The sequence below is a fragment of the Caenorhabditis elegans genome, chromosome IV, assembly GCF_000002985.6.
Source record: "Caenorhabditis elegans chromosome IV".
Taxonomy (NCBI): domain Eukaryota; kingdom Metazoa; phylum Nematoda; class Chromadorea; order Rhabditida; family Rhabditidae; genus Caenorhabditis; species Caenorhabditis elegans.
Genome location: NC_003282.8, coordinates 15,922,572 through 15,945,542, shown reverse-complemented (window position 1 = coordinate 15,945,542; position 22,971 = coordinate 15,922,572). Strand labels below are relative to the sequence as shown.

Below are 22,971 nucleotides of genomic sequence, written 5' to 3'. Positions count from 1 at the left end.
AAGACCTTTGTTAGGGAAATCCTAGAGCAGGTGCACTGTCTGTTTTTCTAAACCTCCTAGAAATGCATTGAACTCTCTCTACCCAATATCAATAATTGACCTAGATTTGCAGCGTCCCAGTCGTTTTCTGGAAAAAAACAGTCTGCCTGATTGTGAGGAGTCATTTATACATTCTCTTCTCATTGTGAGTAGTCGCATTTTTTGTTCTTTCTTTTTTTCCATTTTTCAATGCATTCTATTTGTTTCTCCAATTTTTTATTCCATTTCCGACTTAATTCAATTTGGTTGCTACCTTGCTACGTCTGAGACTTGTAGATCAAATATTAACATAGTTGCTAGAATACAGTAACAAACATAACAGTTTTATAAAAACGGACCTAAATTTTGATTCTTTGCAAATTAGTCCAATATTTTTTTCCCGAGAAATACCCCCTAATTTTTACCCGAAATTTGGTATATTTTAGAAACAGTAATTTTTTTTTCACCTCTCCAATTACAAAAACGTATGCATCTTTGAGTTAATTTCCAGCACTTTCCTTGTCATATTCCTATAGTATTTCTAATGTGTATAATTAGTTCAGTATTAATACTATATAAATCGTATCCAAGTTTATAACAACCAATTGAAACAGTCAAATTTTCTTTTTCTCGTCGCGTTTAACTTGACGGCATTTCTCATCATCTCCCTGTGGAAAACTAATCAATATTTTTTTAACAAACGCAGCGTTCCAATCGATCGATTTCTAATATTTTTTTCGGCACACTCTGCATGTAGACTCATTCTCTTGTCCAGCTCTCATTGTGAGCAGTCGTCTATTTCTTTTCAAAAATAATATCTAAAGTTGTTACCCAAAATTATAACAGCTATTATCTACAGTTGTTTTTTTTTTTACTTTTTGAAAATCGGATTTTTCTATAACTTCTCAACGTAATGTTCTAATCTTTGCTGTTTCATGATGTTATCAAATTTTAATTCAAACCCTCATTGAATGATAGCGATTCTTTTTTCCTTCTTTTCGTAATATTCATATTTAGTACTTGTTGGTGGATAGTGTATCTAAACCCAACCACTATTTTTCAGACGAAGTGTTTCAACCTTCCAACTGAACAAAATGTCGCAACACAAGTTCCTTTTCACCTCCGAATCTGTCTCTGAAGGGCATCCTGACAAGATGTGTGACCAGGTAAGCAAGTAGCCAACGAAAAATATTATTGAAGTGCCAGGTTTTTTAGTTCCATGGTTCCGAAAATGCGTATATATTATAAATGTAATTTCTCAAACGAAGATGTCTATTTTCAGATCTCGGACGCTGTTCTTGATGCTCATTTGGCTCAAGATCCTCACGCGAAGGTTGCATGTGGTAAGTGATTCAGGACTTTTCAACATCCTTCAACGAAAGTTCAACAACAACATGGACCTGTGATGAGCAAAAGTCCCTATTATTATCCCCTAACAACATTCAGAGATTCGGCGATATGGAAGCCAGGCGGTCACATTCAGCACACTCACATCGTGTTAACATGATATTGATATTTGTGTTGTGAATTTGATTTGCAGAAGGATCAACAGTTAACTCGTACCGTTTCCTGTAGTTCTTTTAAATTTATCGCCTATTCATGTCTCTGATTTCTGGCTCTACGGGTGTTGGATGATGCGGGAAACGGGGTTGAAGCTTATCGCAACAATATGTTTCTTTACCTGTTACAACGGTTACTTTGATTACAGAAACGGTGACTAAAACGATGTATGATCATGTTGTGCGGTGAGATCACCTCGAAAGCTATCGTCGACTACCAGGTTCTCGTCCGAAACGTCATTAAGAAAATTGGATACGATGATTCCTCGAAAGGTATGAAGAATATAATTTCGTTTCTACACGATTGGCTCGTCACGTTGTGTTAGGAATCTCAATTTCTTGGTTTATTGATTAAATACGTTATTCATTTTCAGGATTCGATTACAAGACATGCAATGTTCTTGTTGCACTTGAACAACAATCACCTGAAATCGCTGCTGGAGTCCACGTGGACAAGGATAGTGACGATGTCGGAGCTGGAGATCAAGGAATCATGTTTGGATATGCTACTGATGAAACCGAAGAAGCTATGCCATTGACTCTTCTCTTGTCGCACAAGTTGAACCGGAAGCTTCACGAGCTCCGTAGATCTGGAGAGCTCGAATGGGTTCGTCCGGACTCGAAGACCCAAGTCACAATCGAATATGCTTCGGAAGGAGGAGCATGTATCCCACTGCGCGTCCACACTGTTGTTATCTCCACCCAACATTCTCCAGATATCAGTCTCGATGATTTGAGAAAGGAACTCATCGTGAAGGTAATTAAAAATATTAATAAAAAATAAAACTATATTTATTGTTTGGTTTTAGGTTATCAAAGCAGTGATTCCTGCCAATCTCATCGACGACAAAACTATCTACCATCTCAATCCATGTGGATCGTTCATTATTGGAGGACCAATGGGAGATGCTGGACTTACTGGACGTAAGATCATCGTTGACACCTACGGAGGATGGGGAGCTCACGGAGGAGGTGCTTTCTCTGGAAAAGACCCCACCAAAGTCGATCGTTCTGCCGCTTATGCTGCTCGTTGGGTTGCCAAGTCACTGGTCAAATCAGGACTCTGTCGCCGTTGTCTTGTTCAAGTATCTTATGCAATCGGAGTAGCCAAACCACTTTCAGTGATGGTGTTCTCTTTCGGAACATCTGCGTTGAACGAAGGAGAACTATTGAAAATTGTCAATGACAACTTTGATTTGCGACCTGGAATGATTATTAAGTATGTCAGCCATAAACTAATATTTTTGTTAATTGTAAAGTTTCAGGGATCTCGATTTGAAGAAACCAATTTATGAACCAACCGCTGAGAACGGACACTTTGGACACAATGAATTCCCATGGGAGCAGCCACGTCATCTCCAGATTGACGTTGAACTTCTTAAAAAGATTGGAGGAAAAACGATCTCAAACGGAAACGGAATTGCCCATTGATAGCACAATGTCTGATTCATTTGTTGTTTTGTTTGTTTCTCGTTTTCTCTAATAACCATTATTTTATTCAGAAAAGAATATTCAGAAACAGAAATAATTATGTTTGTTTTTTCTCGTTTCAATTTTTTTTCTTCAAGCCAAATCAATCTTGTCAAATAAGACCTTTTCACTGTTTTTTTTTTAACTTTTCATATAACAAAAACTGAAATCTTCAGCTTTTATGAATCGAAGTGGAATAATACATTGACCTAAAACTAGAAAATATAATAAATGTTGAATCTCGGTCCAAATGTTCAACATCATTGGAACAGTAAACTTATTATGCCAGTGTGAAATATTTTTTTTAGGATAGCTAATGAATTTTCCACCTGATTTTGAGTTTTTTAAATTATGAATTCAAAGTCTAAACTTCCCTGGGAAGGTTGCCTATAGCTTTGAAAATTTATTAGTTTCGAGCCTGTTTCAATGAGTCAAGAAAACATGCTGATATTTATATTCAACAAAGTTGCCAACCTCCATTCTTTCTTTTGAAATTTCAATTGTGAAACATTTGAGATTTAAATTATCGAATTTCCGATTATCGAAAACAAAACCTTGTTGAAATTTCATCTGCCACTCCTGTAATCATAACAAAGTGAGAGTTTTTGATTTAAATACATCTTTACAGGATGAATCATGGTATGCTCTAAATTTAAAACTTTCGAGTAGAGAAATTGTCTGTTATAATACCTATAAACTACCTATAATTTTTGGACTGTTTTATGAGTTTCATAAAAATTTTCACTTTTACTTCACTTCACTGATTTTAACTTTATTATCTTATCATTAAATAATTTTTTTATTTTGTTAAAAAAAAACAATTTGAAATAATTTTTACGTGAGTTCCAAACAAACATTTTTGACAAGTTCGAACTTCCAACTCACAAACAATTCGAACAAAACAAACAATTATTTCAGTTTCCGCTTGTTTCTGCAGTTTGAAAAGTATCTTTATTCACGAAATAGACCTCATCAACGTCAAACTTTTACAGAGAACATTCAAAATGTTGTCCAGAGCAGGAAAACATCGTCAGTTACCGAGCCTCCGGGCATCACAAGCCGAAGCTAGTCCGATTTGTAGTGAGTTGGAGGACAAACACAAGAATGTTCAGGAGCCAGATGGAATTTCAAATCACTTCCTACAGGAGAAGAAGTTTGCGGGATCAGAATCGAAGGAGTATAAAAGGAAAGATGTCGTACTGTATCGAGAAAAACTGGTGAGAAAAAAATTCGTTGGGTCACACGGCGATAGGTCTCGCAGCGATGGGTCCTACTAGTAGCTATCGTACTTTTGTAGCGTTAGGTAGCTACTAACTAGTAGTTAGGGTTCCCATGAGGTCGTCGCAGTGGCGCGGAACCTCGACAGTGTCGGCCGCTTTCAAATATCTAAATTCTCGCACTATGTTGCGCACACACCAAGCTACTCATTTCACGCCAAGCTGCGGAACCCCGAATGTGTCGGCCGCTTTCAAATGACTAAATTCTAGCACTACGTTGCGCACACACCGCGGCGCCGGCCCCCGCATCACTCAGCTGGGAGCCCTACTCTCAGTAATGGGGCTCATGGCGAATGGGCGCAGCGATCCAAATTCTCCAAAACTCCCTAAATCCCGAATTTCAGCTAATTTCCGAAAAGCTCATCTGTTTGGATGGCCAGGTTCTCACGGTAAGCTGCGCAGTTGCTGCAATGCTCGTCAGTCTATATGTCGAGAGACACCAGCACAAACTCACCGACAAACAGATTTCAAAGCTGAGAAAGTACATGATGCTTAAGAATATCGAGTATCGCCCATTCTACCTGAACATCAAGGATATGAGATGGATTTATGACAACGTGGATTTCCTCATGAACATTGACAAGGATACTTTAAGACCTTTAGACAATAGACACCAACTTCCGAATATAACAGAGCTCGCGGAGCTGCACCAGCTGGATGTCTATCTACGAACTGTGACATCTACACTTATCAATCCTGATGCACATCGGAGAATCTTCGTGGAAGATTTGCTCGACATAATTCCGATTTTGCTCAAACAACAGGGAAATCCAATTAACGAAGCGGGAAAGCAAAAAATCCGAAAATATCGTGTAGAGCTGCAAGGTGATATAGCCGGACACTCGACAGTTGATCTGAAGAAACTAGACGAGATTCTGGACGATTTTGACGTAGATAAAACAAAACTTACGGTAGGGTAGATTGTGCGCAATAGGCTTTTCACGAAGGCACTACGCCCTTTTCTGTCGTACACAACTATAGTGACGCGAGGTCCCGCGCAGCGTCGGCCGCAGTACACGGAGTAGGATAGTGCGGGCGCACGGGAGTGCGGGAGTAGGCGGGCGTGGTGTGCCCTTTTCGTGCCTCGACTTCGTGAGAGGCTTACACTCAAAATAAAAAAAACTGCGTGGCGTGTACTGCAGAAAACTAATATTTAGGCCCCGCCTTTTTCTCGTCCACTCACGGAGAAAAGGCAAAATTCGGGACCCCAACCAATATCAGGCCGCCGACATCTCATGGACTCCGCGCGCCGCTGTGTTTAACTCGTTGTGGGCGTGGTAAGCTGTCTCCGCCCGCTGGGAGATAAACATAGCGGCGCGCGAAGTCCGTGAGATGTCGACGGCCTGATATTAAATATTAGGTTTTCTGCAGTACACGGAGCGCAGTTTTTTTTTATTTTGAGTGTAGTGCGCAATCAATTTTAGTGAATCAAAATAATTTTCAGCTAGCACCGGAAGTGACCAATCTCGTCTCAAGGGAACAAATGATGATGCATCCACGAGACCAATATTTGCACGTTTTATCTCCCTATTGCTACAGTGCAATAGAAGTCTCTCATGCAGTTTTCTCAATTTTCGCGTATATTGTTTGTGATGTGAATTGGAGTCGGGAATATTGTAGCAAGCATACAACGTGCAAGCAGGACTTTAAGACAATGATTATCGCAGTGATGAGGGAATATTTATCGATGGGAGAGGTAGGCTCAAAATAAAAAAAATCACAGAAAAAAGACAAAAATCGGGACCCCAACCAATATCAGGCCGCCGACATCTCACGGCTTCCGCGCGCCGCTATGTTTAACTTGCAACAGGCAGGACAGCTCGCCACGCCCACAGCGAGTGGAACGCAACGGCGCGCGGAACCCGTGAGATGACGGTGGCCTGATATTGGTTGGGGTCCCGATTTTCGGTTTTCTGCGTACACGCCATGCAGTTTTTCACTTTGAGTACATGCTCAAGATGGCTCAGAACCAATCAATTTCATCCATCTTCTTTTCAGGAAACATACGTGGATCTTCATGCTCTGTCCGACAAGATCAATCACCTCAAAACCCACTGCAACTACCAAATCAGACGTGACAGAGCTTTCCCACCGATGGTGAACCTATTCGAGATTGAGCCAAGAGTTCCTGTTAAAATGTCATATTTCCTCGCTGAATGTAAAACTTACGGGATCCATCAATGCCTTCACCCAGTCTCGGCGACCGTGAAGCAGATTGATCAGGCCTTCCTTCCGGCTTGGAAAGCCAGGGTCTTGTTCATGTTGGGATGGATGGACAACTTTTTCGACGAGGATATGGATGACTTGAAGAGGTGTATTAGAAAGGCTATCAACTTCAAAGTTCCGTTGAAGACTTGGGAGAGTGAAGAGGATTTGATGGTGAGTTAGGGCTTCTATGTGAGAGCGGCGCGGAGTGGGCGCCTTACGCCGGCCGACCTTCGCCGGTCGCCGCGATGTGCATTTTGGCGTCAACTCCGCTGTTTCTGTAGTCAGGATTTACGGCTGCACACCGTAGTTTATGCAACGCTATTGTGCGCAACGAAGTGCGAAAGGTAGTTATTTGGAAGCGGCCGACACATTCGGGGTTCCGCGCCGCACAATGCATGCGGATCAGGGGTGTGCGGCAAATTTGCCGAGTTTGTCGTTTGCCGAGCTCAGCAAAATTGCCGAATTTGCCGTGCTCGGCAAAGATTGGAAAAAAGAAATTTGCCAAATTTGCCGAACTCGGCAAATTTTGAGATTTGTCGCACGCCCCTGATGCGGATGTATCGCGGCGTTAGTGGCGGCGTGAGGCTGTTTGAGGCCTTTCACCGGCCGGCGAAGGCCACGAACCGGCGCCGAGATGGAAGCCCTAGGCGCGGCAGAACACCCGACATCTACCGGAACCCGGGAAATGTCGGCTGCCACACAAATAAAACATTTTTAGGTAGTGATCCTCGAGCAGAACCAAGCAAAGCTCAAACTGGCCAGAGAGTGCTTGACGACTATTTCGAAATGTGGTATGTAATTTTCTTTCACATCCAAATCGTCATATCATTAATTTTCAGAACACGCGGACCCTCATGATTGGCTGCATTGCAATCGTAAACGGAGAGAACGCCACTTTATCGTTTGTGAATACAAAAACCCCGGGATCTGGCACAGCTCGGAAATTCTGAAAATTTCTTTGAAAATTCTCAGACAATGTATGGGCCACGCGACATTAGACCTTAAGGAGGTGAATGTAAAAAGTGAGAATAAAATTGGGTCAGACGCCTCACCAGATGTACCACTTGACAAGAAGAAGCTGAAACGGCAGAAGCAGAAGCTGAGAAAGGCGGCGGAGCCGCCAGAGCCAACTCCACCGCCACCACCACCCGTCATACCCGTACCAGAAGCAAAGCCCTGCGAGAAATGCTTCAGAACCAGTGAACGATGCAACAAGGCAAATGCCGAATTAAAGACCAGTTTGAATAAAATCAAAATACTCGAGAAAAAGCTTTCGGCTGAAAAAAGAGCTTTCAAGGAAAACCAGGAAACTTGGGAAAAGAAGTTGGAAGAGTAAGGTGTCTTTGTTTGATTAGAAGAGAAAAAAATTTCATTTTTCTTTTCAGACTTCAAACTGAATTGCAAGCTAAAGAAAGGACCATTCAAGAGTTCCAAGATAAAGTGGCTCCAAAATGTGCAGAATCTGTATCGGATGGGTTCTTGAGAGACGGAGAAGAACTCATTGCGACCTTTGATGTGACGTCATCAAATGCCACTGAAGAATTTGAATCCGAATGTATCATTTGTAGAGAAGATATTGATTTGGAAAATGGAACAGTTCAATGCCCGCGGTGCACTGAAATTTATCATTCCCATGTGAGCCAAAATCGGGACTCCAACTAGTATTCGCTGCTGCCGACATCTCACGGGTTCCTCGCTTCATTATGTTTATCGCGACAGTGCGCCACGCCCTCAGAGAGGTTGAACGCGGAACCCGTGAGATGTCGGCGGCTGATATTAGTTGGGGTGTACATAATGAATTATTTTCAGTGTGCAACTCAATGGCTATCGCAAAAACCTACTTGTCCAAAATGCATTTTTCACATTGGTCACATAAACGAGTTCCCATCACTTGTGTAATGAATTTTCAAATCTGGGAATTATCAATAAAGATTTTTATTTGATTGAATTTGCAATACTTTATAATAACGGGGAATGTTTTTGGAACGCTGAAAAAAAGTTTGCAATATAGTAAAATTACATCGTGTTTCATGTTGACGACATAAGTGAATTCACAAATTGGCAGAATTCTCCGAATGACAAATTTTTCTCATTGTTCTGGCTTTTCAGGTAATATGAAATGGAAAAAAGTTGAGGTTTTGTTGAATTATAATATGACAGTAGCTTTTAATAAAGCAGAAATTCGAACCAATCAAAAAATTCTTACTAAAATATTTTATGTGAATTGCTGTTTCAAAATCATCATTTCACAAATTGCAGATTTAACAAGTCAATGGTCTGTGGTAAGTCACTGTATCGATTATAAACCAATTGAAATGTCTAAAGTGATAACGAGCTGCAAACGAGTACCTCTGGCTGTAAAAAACTGTAATATCAGAAACAAACACAGTTCAGTATATTTTCCTGTTAATTTGCTGAAAGAACATATTTAAAACATTTTTCGGGGCAATTAATATTAATCACTAAATTTTTTTCCTCTAAAAAAATAATGTTCTATTTCAAGGAAAACGTTTATCTCGTAATTTTTTTTGCAACTATTAGGTTATCAGTTGGGTTTGCATGCATGAAAAATTAGAAAAAGGCGGTAAGTAGATTCTTATATCGGCTGGAAGATAATTTTCTGAAGCTCAAATTATTTTTCCACTGTTTCTCTTTGTTTTTGAAAATTTTCTGAATTTCTTTCTACTAATTTTTTCTTCATATTATAGTAAAGATATGTTCCGACACTTCCTTTTATGGAATAGTTATTTATTGAAAAGCATTAGTGAAACAATTGTTGTAATCGGAATAAAATTTTAAAAATTAGTGTAAGTTACGGTTTCAAACTTCTTTTTTAAAAGAAAGCAGGTGTAATTTACACTTCCAACGTATCCTAAACTTAATATTGTTAAAATCAAAAAATGACAATTTTGCGTCTTACAAGTGACTCAAAAAACAAATCTAAACTAGAACCATACAGATTATCGGAATTCAATGTTTCGGAATGTGCATTTATTAGTTAAAATTACTGGAAGAAAATCAACTATTCCTCTTACGAAAATTGTTTTAATTTAAAACATTCTGCGGAAGCACGTTTCAAAATGATTACTAATAATACTGTTTTCAGTGGAGGTTTACTATGCATATAGTGCCCCAAAAAAGTTGTTCGTCGAATTTCTTAGAAAAAAATTAAAAATTTACCGTTTCATAAATTCGATTTACTGTTGTAAACTAATACCCTAATAATGATCCACCTGTTCTCTCAAAAATTGCTCGTTTAGCTGAAAAATATTAAAAACCCGTTTCACCCACATCTAAAATTTTCGCGTTTTTCATTAGATTTGATTCATATTTTGTCCAAGAATAAGCTCACTTCGAATCAACTTGCGTGGCTAGCCTGCCTGCCTACTGCCTACCTACTGCCTTTTGTCTTCCATTTTGGGATTAAAATTTTGAAGTTACCAAAAACGTCCAGAAACTTTATGAATTGTCGAAAAGTTTCAAGATTATTCCAGATTTGTCAGAGAATTCTGAGAAATTTCTAGAAGTTTTTCCGAACTTTGAAGGTACGGTTTTGTACATGAAAAGCTTAATAATAGAACTCTTACACAAATTACTACAGAGAAATTGGAAACATTGAATCCTATTACACTAAACATCTGTTACAAACGTGGTAATATCATCAAAAGCCCAAAAAATTTCTGAATATCACGTTTTTAAGTAAAGCCTATTTAATTGATGGTTGAAACATGAGAAAAACTTTGGGGAAACACAAGATATTAGTCAAGTGATTTGGGAAATTTTTGAGCTTTTTTCTATAGTTTTTTATGTAGAATTTTGAAATCTCCAGAAAAAAGCTGGGTTTTCTCTCCTGTTTAATTTTTTAAAATAAATTTCCAAACAAACAGAACAAGCAGTGTTCCGTAAAAATTACATAGAATTTTTTTCACCATTAACGTCTGCTTCCGAAGTCAATTGCACCATCCCATTATTACTGTGAATTTTTACATAGAGTTTGAAACAGTAAAATGTTTTATAAAAAATATATCTGAAAATTTTTAACCAGCAGAGTTTTACAAAAAATGTAATGAAACTATGCTTTATATTGTGATCCGTCAGGTGTCGGCCGCTGCCAGTTTTCTTATACAAAACAACTAAATTATATTAACTTGAGAAAATGAAATTCACTGTTTCTGCTCAACTACGATAAAAAAGTTTTTTTTTTGAATACATCCTCAGAATTGGAAACGCAATCTTGGTTAAAAAAAATTTGTTAGTTTTATTCCAAATTTGAAACAGCAAAATTTTTTTAAACTAAGAATGTTTCTCAAAGTTGTCCAAAATCAGAGTACTACAAAAAAATGTTTAGTAGGTTATCCCAATGGATTTGAATTGTTTTGCAGCGTCCGACACCTGCCGGGGTTCATTGTCAGTTGCACTGAGGTTTGGATCCCGTCAAGTGTCAGGCGCTTTCGATTTTTTTGATACAAAAAACTCATTTGTAGTTCCTTGAGTTCAGCTTCTACGAAAACGTTAAGGTTCAAAATACCCATTAAAAATGCATTGTTTCAGCTCTCCTACAACTAAAAATTGAATTCTTTTACAGCATTTTGAGGCAAGTAAATGATTTAATACTTTTTTGTTTAGAAAAATTGTGTAAACCGTCACATCCAGTTGCATTTTATATTATAGTTCTGTTAATGTTTGTGATTTTTATTAAAAATTTAAATTAGAAAAAAAATGCAGGTAAACAATGTTTCTTACAGTTGTAAAAAGGCATAAGTTTTCAAAGATTTTCAATAACATGCCAAAATGTCCCTGAATTGTTTTAGCAGCACCCGACATCTAATGGGGTTTACCGCCAGCTGCACTATTACTTGGGCCTGTCAGGTGTCGGGCGCCGTTCATTTTTGAAGGAAACACTAATCTACATACATCTGTTCGAGTTCTGTCTATCAGAAAAATTCACTGTTTCAGCGCCCCCGAAAGTAAAACAAGCATTAATTTATAGCAGTTTGTTATTGTCGGCAGGAGATTCTTGTTTTAAGCTTGTAAGCATAATCCTATCCAAACCAAGACTTCACCAGAAAAAAAAACGTCACCGTTTCAGCTGGCCTATGTCATCTCTTCCAGCTTCATACTGGGATTTACCTGTATCGAATAACTCCCTTACTGTGAGTGATCATATCACTTTTATCGTGGAAACCGTGCAATTCTCCATATTTTGTGTAACTATTTCAATTTATTTGGTTATTGTTTGGGCCCTAATTGAGGCCCAAAATCGGAGAGTTGAGGAGCTGAGCTCCCCGTTTTTCAAGCTATGCCTCTCGACTGCCGGCGTTGATATTTGTGAGTTTTAGTCATCAAGCGCGCAGCCGACATAGATCCTGGCCCGCGTTGATAATATTATTTTATGCTTTTTCTTTTGTATTCTTGCCCACCACGTTAACGTCCGACATCTTCCGGGTTACGCTGCCAGTTGTACTGCGACATGATGAGCTGTGGAACTCGTTAGGTGTCGGGCGCTCCCCAATTTGATTAAAACGAAACTGTCTAGGACAATTCCAACTAAATTCTCGAAATTCCAATGAAACTGCAAAAAATAACTTCCCATGCCGGGAATCGAACCCGGGCCGCGTGGGTGAAAACCACGAATCCTAACCACTAGACCACATGGGAGCGGTGAAGAATGAGCTCTTGCATCCCAAGAATATATTTTGGTTAATGGAAAAACGTACTTGTTTTGCCATAGAACTTTTATATTAATGTCCTGGCAAAAGGACGCAATAGAGGCATCACTCCCATGTGGTCTAGTGGTTAGGATTCGTGGTTTTCACCCACGCGGCCCGGGTTCGATTCCCGGCATGGGAAGTTATTTTTTTACGTTTGTTTTCAATTTTGTTTTAGATGCTAATTTCTAAAAAAAAAAATTTTGTAAAACGCTGATTTCATAAAAATTGGTTTTGAATGTTTTGCGCCCGACACCTACCGAGTTGCGATAGAAACCCGGCAGATGTCGGTTGCAACACCCACACCCTCATTCATTCATTTTTCAGGGACTCTTCTCACCAACTACCTCGGCGCAATGTTTCCCAAATGGGGATGGTTTGTATCAGTTTATCTATTCCTGGGTAATCCATATGGTAGAATTTATCTGTATTTCGCATGGAGTACAGGTAAGTGACCGACATTTCCAGGTTTCTATTTTTCTGGCGGAACCCGGTAGATGTCGGGACACACAAACTTTTAGGTATCTGCCAAGCGATGAGTGTATCTGTATTAGCGTCGAATAGACTATCCGTAATGCTTTTCCCGACTAGTTTTAACAGGGTAATTTTTTTTGCTTAATTTGAATTCCTGTTGCTAATTTTTTTTGCTTAGATTTGGCAGGAACATCGTCTCTGGATCGCAATATCCATTCAGTATTTGATAGGTTTAATAATTGGACTATCAACTTTTCTCAACGATGTTCAATTGTTCAGAAACAGCAAAAATGGCATAGTTCCCAGATTTTTAAAGTAATTTTTTCATCTACTTCATGAACCTAATTAAAACAAAAAAAACTTCAGTAAATCCATGACCAACACATTTTTCGCGATAGGTGGTGTATTTTTGTTTGTGAACTGCGTTTATTTAGTGGCGACTTATTGTTACTTGTTTTGGGTGATACGAAAACGACAGAGGATAAATGTGAATTTTTTTTTCAAAAATTAGAAAAGCAATTTCGAAAAAAAAAATTCCAGATGCCTCCGACACCAGTGATCACAAATTCCCGCTCGAAAGCGAAAATGCGAGAAGCTCGCCTCTTCACAATGAGCACAATAATTGTGGGTGTGCAGATGTGCATTCTCATACTTTTCATTTTCAAAGGCGCAGATATCTTGGCATTCACCTCTGATCAGTTCTATTTGGTGTATAACGCAGTGAGGTAAGTCGGCGAAAAAAAAGTTCTCCCCGGCCGGGAATTGAACCCGGGTCTCGCATGTGACAGACGCGGATACTCACCACTATACTACCGAGGACACGAGAAGTTGGGTCATTTGGTGCCTAGATGAAACACCTTACTTTCAGCGACCTCTACGCAAGTATCAACCCATATCTTCTCTGGGTTTTCTCCGATTCTCTCCGAAAATATATCCTGCAACGGCTAGGCTTCACCAAGAAAAAATTAAAAATCACATCGGTCACACCTATCACATTTGTTCAATGATTATATTAATTTATTTTGCAAATTTATTTCAATTAAACTTTTAAAAATTAATCTTTATACAAATCTGGGAACTTATAGTTTTCGGTCTCCTGAAGCCAATTCTGTTCGCTCCATTTTGTGTTCTTCCGCTCCATGACGTGGATCGTGTACGCGTGACGTGACTTTTCCGATGTGTTCGCTTCACTTTTATGGACCACTAGGCCGTGGATAAGAATCAAGGATCCTTTGGAAATGGGGACATGCTGGAATTTGGATTGATCGTATGTTGGACGAGTGCCAATGAATTTAAGAAGAGCACCTCCCGACGTGTCATGGGTTCGCACGAATCGATAGTTCGCGGAGGAAGTGTCTGCAAAAAAAGAGAAATGAATCGTTTGTGTACGCACTAAGGGCGCACGCAAAAACATGTCCTCGGTAGTATAGTGGTGAGTATCCGCGTCTGTCACATGCGAGACCCGGGTTCAATTCCCGGCCGGGGAGAATATTTTTTGCCTCACCTTTGTGACTTCCCGGGATAAAGGAAAGACATCCATTCTCCACGCTGGCTTCATCAATTGCTATCCAAACTCCTGTAAGATGATCAATAGGGTCCACTCGAAGGAACGTAGAGTCCACGTGGTCCGTCACTGCTCCGCCGATTTTTGGCTGCTTGAAAATGTACATGCTCTGCACGACGCCGGGCTCCTGATATCCAATTTCCTTGAAGATATTTTGAATTTTCGAGTTGAACGTCATCTTCTCAAAAGTTGGATCCAGAAAGTGCAGGCCGTGACCGATTTTGTTGAGAGCCTTGTCCTTGGGCACCGTGAGCTCCCCGTCCTTATCCACAGCTCCCTCTTCGAAAAAGAATCGGATTTTGTCGGAGCTGTTGAGGAAGTAGGAGTCCGCTGCGTGCTGGAAGATTGATTATCGATTTTTTCTTAAGCATTCTTAGAAAATCGATAATTTAAACTTTATTGCAACAGTTTTTTTGATATTTTTTTGATATTTTTTCATTAAAAAAAGAGGAAACATTTCAACTGTTTCAAAAATTCTATAAATTTCATATTTCAAATTTCAAAAAAAAATTACTTTATCCTCATCATAAGTTGAAAAGACACTTTTCGGATGTTCTGCCAAATCCATATCGTTTACAATTTTTGAAATCGATTTTTTCATCTCATCAATCTCCTGATCATTAAATACATTTTCAACTACCACAAATCCATCTCTTTCGAATTTTTCGCGAAGATCCCACATTTCTGGAACAAAAATCGGTTAGTTTGGGGCGTCAAGATATGTAGGCATGTGTTCAGGCGTGCCTGCCTACCTGGGTGCCTGCTGCCTGAATGATTTACTACTTTATCGTGCCTATATATCCTATATATACCTATATCTCATTTTAATCAATTTTTTCTGGGTTTCCTTTTTTTTTTTAACCAAAAACAAAATACTGGTAGAAGGCACAAATGTAGGCACCAAAATGCCTATCTGCCTGCCTTGCCTGTGCTACCGGACAATTTTTAAAACTGAACCTTCAAAAGGATCAATAAAATTGAGAAACATGTTAGTCTAGGCGTGTACGTAGGTAGGCAGGCACGTAGGTAGGCAGGCACGAAGGTTGGCAGGTAAGTAGGTGGGTACGTAGCCATGAAAATTTTAATTGAAAAAAAAAAACTACACTTTTCTCAACAAGAAAAAACAGTAAAAGAACCGAGAGTAGCCACAATAAAATGGGTAGGCTAGGCGAACTATCTTATCAGTAGGTGCCATCATGATGCTTATCATATCAGCAATGGTGACTTGATACTTGTTTTTTTATTGTCTAATTGTGGTCACGTAAACGACCGAATTGACACGTGGCGGGAAAATTGGTGATTTGAGAGAAAAAGAAAAAAATCTAGAAATAAAAAAAAAGTGCGGTTTCAGAATATTTATATAAAAACTGAACCGAAAATTTTTTCGATTTCAATGCACTTGGCAATAAATTAATGTTATTTTTTTTTCAAATTCTCAACTTGTTCTTTTGAAACGCAAATTTGCAACAATTCTGCAATACTCACACTTTCATTCACTTTTAGTGTAAAAGCCTGCCTCATAATAATCATAATAATCTATTTTTGAAAGAGCACATCCCTAAGGGGTTCATTAGGTAGGACAAATGTGCGAGAAATTATTATTCAATTTTCGAGAAAAGGTGAAATAATGTGCTGCTTTTTTTTCTTCTGCTTTAGATTAACTTCAAAAAAATATAATTTTTGACAAAAAACCCCTTTAGAAAAATTAAAGTAAGCTGGGAAAAACTAAAATTTATTTGCGTTTCAACTTTTCGATAATTCTAAAGAAGAATGGCACAAAAAATTAAAGTCATTTCAATTTATAAAAACTTATGTTTCATTACCATCATATTGGCTTGGATGTTTTCATTGGAATCGGTGTAAGAGTTGAAAAGGAGAATCCGATTAGAACTTGAAGAAATGCGATTAGGCTGGCTCAAACTCTAAGTAGGCACGTTTTTACATACCTACCTAGCGCCTATTCTGACGAAAAACTCCAATTTCCAATATTCCAATATAAATGTTGAATTGAACATAAAATCTTGGATTGAAGGCACCCATGTAGGCACCAGGCAGGCGTAGGTAATTTTGAAGCTAAGTCAACAGTTGGCTTCGGTGCCATACTTCCCGGTTGACATCAAAATACCACAGAAAATAATTGTTGTTTCAACGAAAACCTAGAAACAAAAACATGTCCTTTTTATTAAAAAATTCGGCCTCTAAAATTACCGATCACATCTTATACCTGTTCATTAAGAGCGTAGGCAAAAATTTTTGAGCAATTATTATTTTTCTTTTTGTCATGAGTTATTATGTTTGCTCCGTTAACTTTTAAAGTGTAATCAATAAAAATTTGACTCAAAAGCCAAGAAATGGGGAGCAAAATCAAAATATGCCTGATTCATGCCTACCTTTTTTATGCCTGCCTGCCTGCCTGCCTGCCTACTTTCTTGCCTACCGCTCTTCTTTTGACGCTTTGGCGCAAACTACCTAGTTTTTGACGGTATAAGTAGACACTCGTGGAGGTAGGCATACGTCGCCTTGAAGAGACAAATAGGTATACTTTTTTTTCTCTAAGTTGAAGATTTACTTCCTTTCTGTGAAAAAAATGACAGCTGATTTTTAATTGGAACGGGGGTTGTTTTTTGTTTTTCCGGTTTGACTTTTTTGTCGAGTTCGTTTTTTTTTTAAATTTTAGAACATTGTTGTTTTTTGGAATTGTTCCATTAAAAAATCAACGCTGAATTTCAAATATTTAAATGAGTTTAAGAGTTTTCCAGAAAAGTAACAATTTTTGAACAATCTGGACAAAATCAACACTCAAACTAATCCCCAATAACACTAGAAATTTTAACAGTTTACTGAAACAGTAAATTTTGTAGAAATTTGTTTTTTCATGAAAATTTTTTTGTTTGGAAATAATTTATCAGATTATGAAACTACGTTACATTCAGCAAAAAAGATAATTGAAAAAAAACACTTTCCTTAACTTTTTTGCTTCTTGTATTACATCTCGGAATACAAAACAGTTCAGTGATCACAATACATAAACGTTTTGAAAGCGGAAATTTTGTTTAGGGTGTGAAAAATTTTATTGGAACCTATGAGGAAATGTTAGGATTTTGAAACATTTCTTACAATTACACTCAAATGCAAATTTTTTTAATATAAAAAATCTAAAAAAAAGGATTCCAAATAAAAACAAACTGAATTCAGTAAAAAATGAAAATAAAAGTTACTGTTTCAGATAACAATTAAAATTTCCAAAGTTATGAAGAATTAGTTTCTTTAAGTACATAAGTATCGACAATCATTATTAAATAATAATGTTTCTGTTTCACATTATCCATTTATTCAAGAATTATTCCTCTAACCTGTTTTACTTTTTATGAAAAAAAATGCGGTTTCTTATGTAATTTCAATTTACTATATTCAAAGGTATCACCAAAATTCATACCGAAAAAAAGGCAGTTCACCGTAATTTTTTCATTTCCAAAAAAAAAAATGAACAAAAACTCTCCAAAAAAAAATTTCCTGTTTCACAACTTTTGTATAAGTTATTTGTTTTTAAAAAAACTAGTTTCATTTAATCTTTAGGAACCTACAAATTTTTCAAATCTCTTTTTTAAAAAACGTCATTTGCTTAGCTCCAAACTCCACACTTATCCTTGTTTTTGTAGACACTAATTCTTAGTTCTGCTCTTCTACGGAGAGCTATAATTTTGTGGGAAATCTCAATCTCGTGCTCATGCTCTTCTAACTTTTTTGGAATCGTTTTTTTCACTGAAAAATTAGTCAACTTGAAAAAAAATTCAAAATACATTTGTCACCGACATTTGTCAAAATTTCTAATTTCTACTGCATCAGGACTTTTTTAATTTAAAAAAAATCATTTTTATCATGTAATAATGTAGATTTTTGTTTGGAAACAGAAATGAAAAACTTTATCTTAGCATATCAATGCAGTGTCTGTTAGCACATTTTTTAAAAGCAACTTTGAATCACCTAGCGTATCGATCGAACCAATGTTTCAAAAAAAATTTCACAAAATTATATACAACTCCAAAAACAGTAATTTTTTTTCAAAATTAGAAAAAAAAACAAGTTACCTAATTTGTTTATAATTTTTGTGAGAACCCAATAAATTTTTAGCTATTGTAAAAATTTTTTCTCCGCCCAAATTTTGGCTGTTCCATAGGCTAGAAAATTAAAAAAAAAATTTTCACATCGATTCTGTGAAAAATGTGGAAAACGTTCAAGTTGGCTTTTCCATTTTTGCACAAAGTTTTTGTTCATTTTATTGTTTTAGTGATTTTCTCCTAATTTCCTGTTCAGCTCAACACCATTTTCCAAATTGTAAAATATACTTTTTTTTACAAATATTTTTTCTGATACATGATTTTTATGTGAGAAACTATTGTTCAACTTTTTGATATTTAAGACACTATGCATACCTCGCCAAACTGCACGGCTGCTGTACTGGAGTCCATTGCAACTTCGAAACAGGGAAGCTACATATTTTTGGAAATATTTGGAGTTTTGATGTGTGTTTTCTCAGTTCCATTGACCTATTATTCATGTGAATGTTTTGAAAAAGAACGAGTACAGATGCATTTGAAGGTGAGAAGTTTTATTTTTTAAACTTTCGGTTTGATCAATTTTTGCCTGCCTGCGTGCCTACCTAGACGCGTGCCTACCTATTTACCAAGGCGCTTGCCTGCCTATTCACCCATCATTCAAATTTTGAAAACCAAACAAGTCACAAACCAGTTGATTTCTAACTACACTTTAACAAATCAGCCCAAATTCGATTTTGTGGAGCAGGGTGACGTCATCACTATGGTGCAAAATTTAGGAAATTTGAATTATTCCATTTTGCAAAATAAAATTATTTTTAGAACTCAAAATTTGACTAAAAATCAAAATCAAGAATTTCTAAAAAAAAAATCAACTGTTTCAAATTTATGAGAAAAAAACACAATTTTCAAAATTAGTAATTTTCAGTTGATTGATGATGATAAATAAATCAGAAAACTTCAATTTTGTTGACAAAATTGAAAAAAGTTTCAGATTCTTATGTACTTCCACCACATTGCACTTATTATGTATTCGCTATCATATATATCTCTCGGTGTGAGTCTTTTTCCTTTGATTTTAACTGATTCGGTGAGGTAGGCCTCGCAAAAATGCCTACCTACATGCCTACAAAACAAGTTACAGCTATTAAATATCATTCAAGGAAACTATTTTTTACAATTCTCAGATTTTTGAAACCGTGATTTTTTTCCCTGAGTTTTTAAAAACTAAGCATTTATTGCGTTTTGTTATTCTAAAAATTAACAAATTCAATTTTTTTTATCCCAAATTTTTTAGACCTACCACTTGTTATCCCGTTTGGTATTTGATGGATGTGACCTGCTAGTTCCAATTGACATTTGTATTTGGGTCAGAATTTTTCAGTCATTTTCGTCAATTTGTAAGTTTTTTCCCTTTCTAATCTTTCGGCGGGAATTCAAACTTGTTTGGAAAACTAAAAAATAATAACATTTTGCTTTGAAAAAAAAAATTAAATAAGTTATCAACTAAATTTTCTATTTTAAACAGTTTCTATCACATTGCTAAAATAATTCACCATTGAAAATATCAAATTGTTAAAACACTTAACTTTTTTGTGAAACAGTAATTTTTGTTTTAATAAAATCATAACGTTTCTCAGAAATCCTTAAATTGACAACAAAAAGGGCACAGTTTTCTTTCAAAAAAAGCTGTCAATAAAAAAAATATGCATTATGAAAAATTGATTTCTCAAAAATTTTTGAAAAAATTTTGATTCAGACATAATATTGTAGACACGGGAATTATTTTGTACATCTCAATTAATATATATACATATTTTTCTTGCGTTGATAACATAAAACGTTTTTCATCCCAGTATAAAATAAAGTAGTGAAACAGTAATTTTTGTGAAATTTTTAAAAATGGAAATATTTTGAAAGCGTTAATTTTCACTATTACAATTAGATGTTGAAAAACAAAATGTTGGACATTTTTTCCTCTAAAAATATAAATATAGTGAAACGATAACTTTTGATTTTTTTAAAATCTTAAACCCTATTATAAACATTTACAATTTAATTAGCAAAAACTTTGACCTACACATGAAACAATAGAGGATTTTTTTTCCAAAAAATTGTTTTTCAAAAAAACCTACAATCCTGAAACAACTGGATATGCCTTATTTGTTCATAAATTTAAAAAATTACTGAAACAGGAGATTATTGTTTAAAAATTTCACTGAAATAAATTGTTATGGTAACTCAATCTTCAAATCAATTTTTCAATTTTTATTTGACATTAACCATTAAAAAAACTATTTACTATTAGAGCAATAAGTTATTGAATTATACTTAAAACTTTCCAGTTTTCCAATTATTCTACATCGCAGTGGTCTTGAACACATTTATGGCAAAATTCCAATTCTGGAGGTCAAATGAGAACTTTGTCAGGGGTGTTGCATATTTTTGTGTAAGTTTGGAACAGGAACATGTCAGCTGCAAGTTTCAAGAACCAAATAGTGTCGGTTGCCAAAAACATAGTTTCGTCTATTTAATGTATCGCTAGAAACTGGAAAAAATGTCGGCTGCTAGTTGTTCCAAGCTAGCAGCCGACATTTTCCTGGACAAATTTCAGGCATTTTTCTCAATTTTCGAACCCCTTCCGTCAGTTTACAAAGATATTCAACGAGATGGTCATCAATTGAATTGCTCTTCGTTTGAGCACAAGGACGCGTTGGTTCAGAAGAATATTTTCATAGTAAGCGAAAAAACTGGAAATACAGTTTTCGAGGAAAAAAAATTCAATTTTGGAAATTAAATAAATACAATTTCGCACTGTCAATGTAAATCTAACATTTTTTGAAAAATGCTACAATCGTCAAAGAAGTTCGAAAAAAAAATCATTTTCAGGGATTCCTAACTCTCGATTTCGGGTCTGCAATTGGGTTTTGTATCGCCATGATTCTTCAGAAAAGAGATATGAAAGATCCTGTGTAAGTTAAATTTTGTAGCGCCCGACGCATGCCGGGTTCGTCATTAATAGTGTATATTCATAATGAGTGGCGGAATCCTGTAGATGTCGGGGGCTGCAAAATACTATGAGAAAAGGGAAAGTATTATGAATATTTTTTGGAAAAAATTACTAATATTGTTTCAAAACTTTATTTTAAAAAACCTTCAGTTTATCAGTTTCATTATCCTATCCGAAGTTTGTTGGAAAAAAATGTATAATATTGTTTCAATACCTAATTTAAAAAAACATTTCAAAACCGGTTTAATTTTATCAGTTTCCATAATCTATCTGGAATTGCAGTCTAAAATTCAACATAACCAAGAAGCACAGAGAGATGGAACTGCATCGAACTTTGATATTAATCTTCCCAAATTTGATTCTTAATATGTTTTGTTACGTGTATTTTGCTGGAATTTCAATGAGATGGGCAGCTGAGAATCAGCTCGATGGAAACGCTTTTTTGGTTGCGAATGTGAGTTAGTCAACAAGGATATTTGAATACAACTGCAAAGAATGAAAAACATTTACAAAACTGATGAAACAGTGAAAAAAAACTGTTATGTCAAGGAACAAAAGTGTGCAGCCGACAAGTAACTGGGCCGAGAAATCTAGCCTTTTTGTCTAATTCTTTCCCAGCGCCCGACATCTGCCGGGTTTTCGCAGTTTTTAAATGTGGCAGCACAAAACTGTATCCGGGAGAGATCGGCTGCAACAAAACAATCGAGCTACTCGAAAAATATATTTCTACAAGGTTACTGTAGGAGTACTGTAGTTGTGCGCCCGTGGGCTTTAATTCTGTATTGTGTTTCTGTTTTCGAAATAATGATCAACTGTTTCATAATGATCTACTGTTTCAAAAATTTAAATTACAAAACTTTTGAAACAGTGATTTTTTCATTTCAAAAAAAAGAAGTATTTCCTGTTTCAGTCAGTCCCAGTGTACGTGTTCTTCTCACCAATAATGTGGATGATAACCCTCCGCCGATGGAAAGGAAGAGTAAATCCGGCTCCAATTGAGCCGGATGACTACTGGAAAATACTCACGGACACGTGGAATCAGGTTTTTAACTCCAAAAATGATTCGGGTGGACTTGTTGTAGCTAATGGGAGGAGGAAAAGGTTTGAAACAAAATTCAAAACTCATAGAAGTTCTCATATTGAAATTAGTAATTTGCACAAAACAAAAATGACAAAAAAAATAATGTTTCAATTCCCAAAAATAAGTCATTTTAATTTTCCGAAACAATTTTGCAGAATTATTATCAGAATAAAAAGTGAAGAGCATCATCAAAACTCAAATTTGTAATTTTTTCAGAACAAGTTAAAATTTTGAGTTTCCATAAAATTTATTGTTTCAAGTTTGTCTTGTATAATACTAGAACCATCGTAAATATTGATCTTGTACAAAGTGTTTCTTCCAGAAACCAATCGGAAAATGCATTCTACTCAATAACCGACACGGAACACGTTGAACTATCTTCGGGAAACTGAATTACGTTTTTTGAAATAAACTAATTTTTTTTGCTGTTTCAAAAAATTGTTTTTGACTTCAAAAAGAAGTTTTTCACAATTTGAAGTTATTTTTCTATTCGTTTTACTGTTTAGTATTTTTAGACAAAAAACACTTTTTTTAAAAAATTATTTTC

General features: G+C 36.3%; 4 protein-coding genes, 71 non-coding genes and 1 pseudogene across 78 annotated transcripts; 44 read left to right on the top strand and 32 right to left on the bottom strand.

The window, feature by feature from the left end:
• Positions 1–404: 404 nt before the first annotated feature.
• 21ur-7283 lies at positions 405–425 on the bottom strand. Its single transcript, NR_064863.1, has one exon.
• On the bottom strand, positions 406–426 carry 21ur-11909. The gene has a single exon (NR_064862.1).
• Positions 427–562: 136 nt separating this feature from the next.
• 21ur-12480 lies at positions 563–583 on the bottom strand. Its single transcript, NR_064861.1, has one exon.
• On the bottom strand, positions 566–586 carry 21ur-4911. Its single transcript, NR_064860.1, has one exon.
• A 225-nt stretch (positions 587–811) lies between these two features.
• On the bottom strand, positions 812–832 carry 21ur-9906. The gene has a single exon (NR_064859.1).
• Positions 833–993: 161 nt separating this feature from the next.
• On the top strand, positions 994–1,014 carry 21ur-7128. Its single transcript, NR_064858.1, has one exon.
• Positions 1,015–1,112: 98 nt separating this feature from the next.
• On the top strand, positions 1,113–3,008 carry sams-2 (annotated as a pseudogene). The gene is made up of 6 exons: positions 1,113–1,184; positions 1,301–1,361; positions 1,727–1,850; positions 1,952–2,334; positions 2,387–2,796; positions 2,843–3,008. Coding segments are annotated over exons 1-6 (1,216 nt in total).
• Positions 1,628–1,648, top strand: 21ur-8192. The gene has a single exon (NR_064857.1).
• An 800-nt stretch (positions 3,009–3,808) lies between the features above and the next one.
• 21ur-1287 lies at positions 3,809–3,829 on the top strand. Its single transcript, NR_064856.1, has one exon.
• A 173-nt stretch (positions 3,830–4,002) lies between these two features.
• 21ur-13422 lies at positions 4,003–4,023 on the top strand. The gene has a single exon (NR_064855.1).
• A 16-nt stretch (positions 4,024–4,039) lies between these two features.
• Positions 4,040–8,481, top strand: Y105C5B.11 (RING-type domain-containing protein; the record flags this gene model as incomplete). 2 transcript variants are annotated; one of them, NM_001276898.2, is made up of 8 exons in its annotated part: positions 4,040–4,264; positions 4,669–5,235; positions 5,769–6,020; positions 6,323–6,703; positions 7,251–7,323; positions 7,372–7,864; positions 7,918–8,167; positions 8,342–8,475. In NM_001276898.2, 8 exons carry the CDS (start codon positions 4,052–4,054, stop codon positions 8,429–8,431), a joined length of 2,319 nt encoding a protein of 772 aa, NP_001263827.1. In that variant the 3' UTR covers positions 8,432–8,475. The 2 variants fall into 2 exon arrangements, with proteins under 2 accessions (NP_001263827.1, NP_502900.3); NM_070499.4 differs by lacking the exon at positions 4,669–5,235 and having other exon boundaries at positions 4,052–4,264; positions 8,342–8,481.
• 21ur-3797 lies at positions 5,798–5,818 on the bottom strand. Its single transcript, NR_064854.1, has one exon.
• On the top strand, positions 8,432–8,452 carry 21ur-10689. Its single transcript, NR_064853.1, has one exon.
• Positions 8,482–8,599: 118 nt separating the features above from the next.
• Positions 8,600–8,620, top strand: 21ur-12041. The gene has a single exon (NR_064852.1).
• 21ur-4872 lies at positions 8,601–8,621 on the top strand. The gene has a single exon (NR_064851.1).
• Positions 8,622–8,805: 184 nt separating this feature from the next.
• 21ur-4023 lies at positions 8,806–8,826 on the top strand. Its single transcript, NR_064850.1, has one exon.
• Positions 8,827–9,070: 244 nt separating this feature from the next.
• Positions 9,071–9,091, top strand: 21ur-1218. The gene has a single exon (NR_064849.1).
• A 130-nt stretch (positions 9,092–9,221) lies between these two features.
• 21ur-13758 lies at positions 9,222–9,242 on the top strand. The gene has a single exon (NR_064848.1).
• A 52-nt stretch (positions 9,243–9,294) lies between these two features.
• On the top strand, positions 9,295–9,315 carry 21ur-7821. The gene has a single exon (NR_064847.1).
• Positions 9,316–9,392: 77 nt separating this feature from the next.
• Positions 9,393–9,413, top strand: 21ur-7413. The gene has a single exon (NR_064846.1).
• Positions 9,414–9,550: 137 nt separating this feature from the next.
• 21ur-8773 lies at positions 9,551–9,571 on the top strand. The gene has a single exon (NR_064845.1).
• Positions 9,572–9,649: 78 nt separating this feature from the next.
• Positions 9,650–9,670, top strand: 21ur-8168. The gene has a single exon (NR_064844.1).
• Positions 9,671–9,754: 84 nt separating this feature from the next.
• On the top strand, positions 9,755–9,775 carry 21ur-11247. Its single transcript, NR_064843.1, has one exon.
• 21ur-1144 lies at positions 9,758–9,778 on the top strand. Its single transcript, NR_064842.1, has one exon.
• Positions 9,779–9,856: 78 nt separating this feature from the next.
• On the top strand, positions 9,857–9,877 carry 21ur-10287. Its single transcript, NR_064841.1, has one exon.
• Positions 9,878–10,195: 318 nt separating this feature from the next.
• Positions 10,196–10,216, bottom strand: 21ur-5812. Its single transcript, NR_064840.1, has one exon.
• Positions 10,217–10,465: 249 nt separating this feature from the next.
• 21ur-14262 lies at positions 10,466–10,486 on the bottom strand. The gene has a single exon (NR_064839.1).
• A 256-nt stretch (positions 10,487–10,742) lies between these two features.
• Positions 10,743–10,763, bottom strand: 21ur-10673. The gene has a single exon (NR_064838.1).
• Positions 10,744–10,764, bottom strand: 21ur-1836. Its single transcript, NR_064837.1, has one exon.
• Positions 10,765–11,119: 355 nt separating this feature from the next.
• On the top strand, positions 11,120–11,140 carry 21ur-13840. Its single transcript, NR_064836.1, has one exon.
• A 171-nt stretch (positions 11,141–11,311) lies between these two features.
• Positions 11,312–11,332, top strand: 21ur-2876. The gene has a single exon (NR_064835.1).
• Positions 11,333–11,525: 193 nt separating this feature from the next.
• 21ur-7618 lies at positions 11,526–11,546 on the top strand. Its single transcript, NR_064834.1, has one exon.
• Positions 11,527–11,547, top strand: 21ur-14143. The gene has a single exon (NR_064833.1).
• Positions 11,548–11,628: 81 nt separating this feature from the next.
• On the top strand, positions 11,629–13,721 carry srv-16 (G-protein coupled receptors family 1 profile domain-containing protein; the record flags this gene model as incomplete). The annotated part of the gene is made up of 7 exons (NM_070498.2): positions 11,629–11,860; positions 12,568–12,687; positions 12,762–12,841; positions 12,893–13,029; positions 13,081–13,201; positions 13,255–13,439; positions 13,583–13,721. The coding sequence occupies 7 exons, from the start codon at positions 11,629–11,631 to the stop codon at positions 13,719–13,721; spliced, it is 1,014 nt and encodes a 337-aa protein (NP_502899.2).
• Positions 11,658–11,678, top strand: 21ur-10553. The gene has a single exon (NR_064832.1).
• Y105C5B.t2 lies at positions 12,119–12,190 on the bottom strand. Its single transcript has one exon. It is a non-coding gene; the product is annotated as a tRNA-Glu (tRNA).
• Y105C5B.t3 lies at positions 12,311–12,382 on the top strand. Its single transcript has one exon. It is a non-coding gene; the product is annotated as a tRNA-Glu (tRNA).
• On the bottom strand, positions 12,773–12,793 carry 21ur-10803. Its single transcript, NR_064831.1, has one exon.
• On the bottom strand, positions 13,462–13,533 carry Y105C5B.t1. The gene has a single exon. It is a non-coding gene; the product is annotated as a tRNA-Asp (tRNA).
• Positions 13,722–13,726: 5 nt separating the features above from the next.
• On the bottom strand, positions 13,727–14,962 carry Y105C5B.9 (Phytanoyl-CoA dioxygenase domain-containing protein 1 homolog). Its single transcript, NM_070497.4, has 3 exons — positions 14,793–14,962; positions 14,219–14,615; positions 13,727–14,070 (listed from the first exon to the last, which is right to left on the bottom strand). Exons 1-3 carry the CDS (start codon positions 14,958–14,960, stop codon positions 13,769–13,771), a joined length of 867 nt encoding a protein of 288 aa, NP_502898.1. The 5' UTR covers positions 14,961–14,962; the 3' UTR covers positions 13,727–13,768.
• Y105C5B.1415 lies at positions 14,126–14,211 on the bottom strand. Its single transcript, NR_064830.1, has one exon. It is a non-coding gene; the product is annotated as an Unclassified non-coding RNA Y105C5B.1415 (non-coding RNA).
• Y105C5B.t4 lies at positions 14,130–14,201 on the top strand. Its single transcript has one exon. It is a non-coding gene; the product is annotated as a tRNA-Asp (tRNA).
• A 704-nt stretch (positions 14,963–15,666) lies between the features above and the next one.
• Positions 15,667–15,687, top strand: 21ur-6618. Its single transcript, NR_064829.1, has one exon.
• Positions 15,688–16,136: 449 nt separating this feature from the next.
• On the top strand, positions 16,137–16,157 carry 21ur-3901. Its single transcript, NR_064828.1, has one exon.
• A 903-nt stretch (positions 16,158–17,060) lies between these two features.
• On the bottom strand, positions 17,061–17,081 carry 21ur-10265. Its single transcript, NR_064827.1, has one exon.
• 21ur-4050 lies at positions 17,062–17,082 on the bottom strand. The gene has a single exon (NR_064826.1).
• Positions 17,083–17,254: 172 nt separating this feature from the next.
• 21ur-182 lies at positions 17,255–17,275 on the bottom strand. Its single transcript, NR_064825.1, has one exon.
• A 360-nt stretch (positions 17,276–17,635) lies between these two features.
• 21ur-11951 lies at positions 17,636–17,656 on the top strand. The gene has a single exon (NR_064824.1).
• A 181-nt stretch (positions 17,657–17,837) lies between these two features.
• On the top strand, positions 17,838–17,858 carry 21ur-6087. Its single transcript, NR_064823.1, has one exon.
• Positions 17,859–18,163: 305 nt separating this feature from the next.
• Positions 18,164–18,184, top strand: 21ur-15427. Its single transcript, NR_064822.1, has one exon.
• A 74-nt stretch (positions 18,185–18,258) lies between these two features.
• On the bottom strand, positions 18,259–18,279 carry 21ur-9422. The gene has a single exon (NR_064821.1).
• 21ur-2341 lies at positions 18,262–18,282 on the bottom strand. Its single transcript, NR_064820.1, has one exon.
• Positions 18,263–18,283, bottom strand: 21ur-12842. Its single transcript, NR_064819.1, has one exon.
• A 206-nt stretch (positions 18,284–18,489) lies between these two features.
• Positions 18,490–18,510, top strand: 21ur-12312. The gene has a single exon (NR_064818.1).
• Positions 18,511–18,690: 180 nt separating this feature from the next.
• Positions 18,691–18,711, top strand: 21ur-11681. The gene has a single exon (NR_064817.1).
• Positions 18,694–18,714, top strand: 21ur-10316. The gene has a single exon (NR_064816.1).
• On the top strand, positions 18,697–22,847 carry Y105C5B.8 (G protein-coupled receptor; the record flags this gene model as incomplete). Of its 2 annotated transcripts, none has more annotated exons than NM_001307191.2 (9): positions 18,697–18,877; positions 19,328–19,390; positions 19,631–19,733; positions 20,679–20,782; positions 20,948–21,070; positions 21,223–21,305; positions 21,626–21,797; positions 22,254–22,385; positions 22,747–22,847. In NM_001307191.2, 9 exons carry the CDS (start codon positions 18,704–18,706, stop codon positions 22,795–22,797), a joined length of 1,005 nt encoding a protein of 334 aa, NP_001294120.1. The 2 variants fall into 2 exon arrangements, with proteins under 2 accessions (NP_001294120.1, NP_502897.3); NM_070496.3 differs by having other exon boundaries at positions 18,704–18,877; positions 22,254–22,444; positions 22,747–22,816.
• Positions 19,255–19,275, top strand: 21ur-4863. The gene has a single exon (NR_064815.1).
• On the top strand, positions 19,256–19,276 carry 21ur-10239. The gene has a single exon (NR_064814.1).
• 21ur-13461 lies at positions 19,467–19,487 on the bottom strand. Its single transcript, NR_064813.1, has one exon.
• On the bottom strand, positions 19,852–19,872 carry 21ur-9447. Its single transcript, NR_064812.1, has one exon.
• On the bottom strand, positions 19,871–19,891 carry 21ur-1319. The gene has a single exon (NR_064811.1).
• Positions 20,146–20,166, bottom strand: 21ur-5117. The gene has a single exon (NR_064810.1).
• On the bottom strand, positions 20,273–20,293 carry 21ur-12684. The gene has a single exon (NR_064809.1).
• Positions 20,357–20,377, bottom strand: 21ur-8135. Its single transcript, NR_064808.1, has one exon.
• 21ur-11370 lies at positions 20,358–20,378 on the bottom strand. The gene has a single exon (NR_064807.1).
• On the bottom strand, positions 20,460–20,480 carry 21ur-13126. The gene has a single exon (NR_064806.1).
• Positions 20,461–20,481, bottom strand: 21ur-383. The gene has a single exon (NR_064805.1).
• On the top strand, positions 21,183–21,203 carry 21ur-3199. The gene has a single exon (NR_064804.1).
• On the top strand, positions 21,188–21,208 carry 21ur-13341. The gene has a single exon (NR_064803.1).
• On the top strand, positions 21,508–21,528 carry 21ur-3748. Its single transcript, NR_064802.1, has one exon.
• On the top strand, positions 21,591–21,611 carry 21ur-12670. Its single transcript, NR_064801.1, has one exon.
• Positions 21,803–21,823, bottom strand: 21ur-1461. The gene has a single exon (NR_064800.1).
• On the bottom strand, positions 22,145–22,165 carry 21ur-8169. Its single transcript, NR_064799.1, has one exon.
• On the top strand, positions 22,572–22,592 carry 21ur-7778. The gene has a single exon (NR_064798.1).
• Positions 22,720–22,740, top strand: 21ur-1298. Its single transcript, NR_064797.1, has one exon.
• Positions 22,848–22,971: the final 124 nt, after the last annotated feature.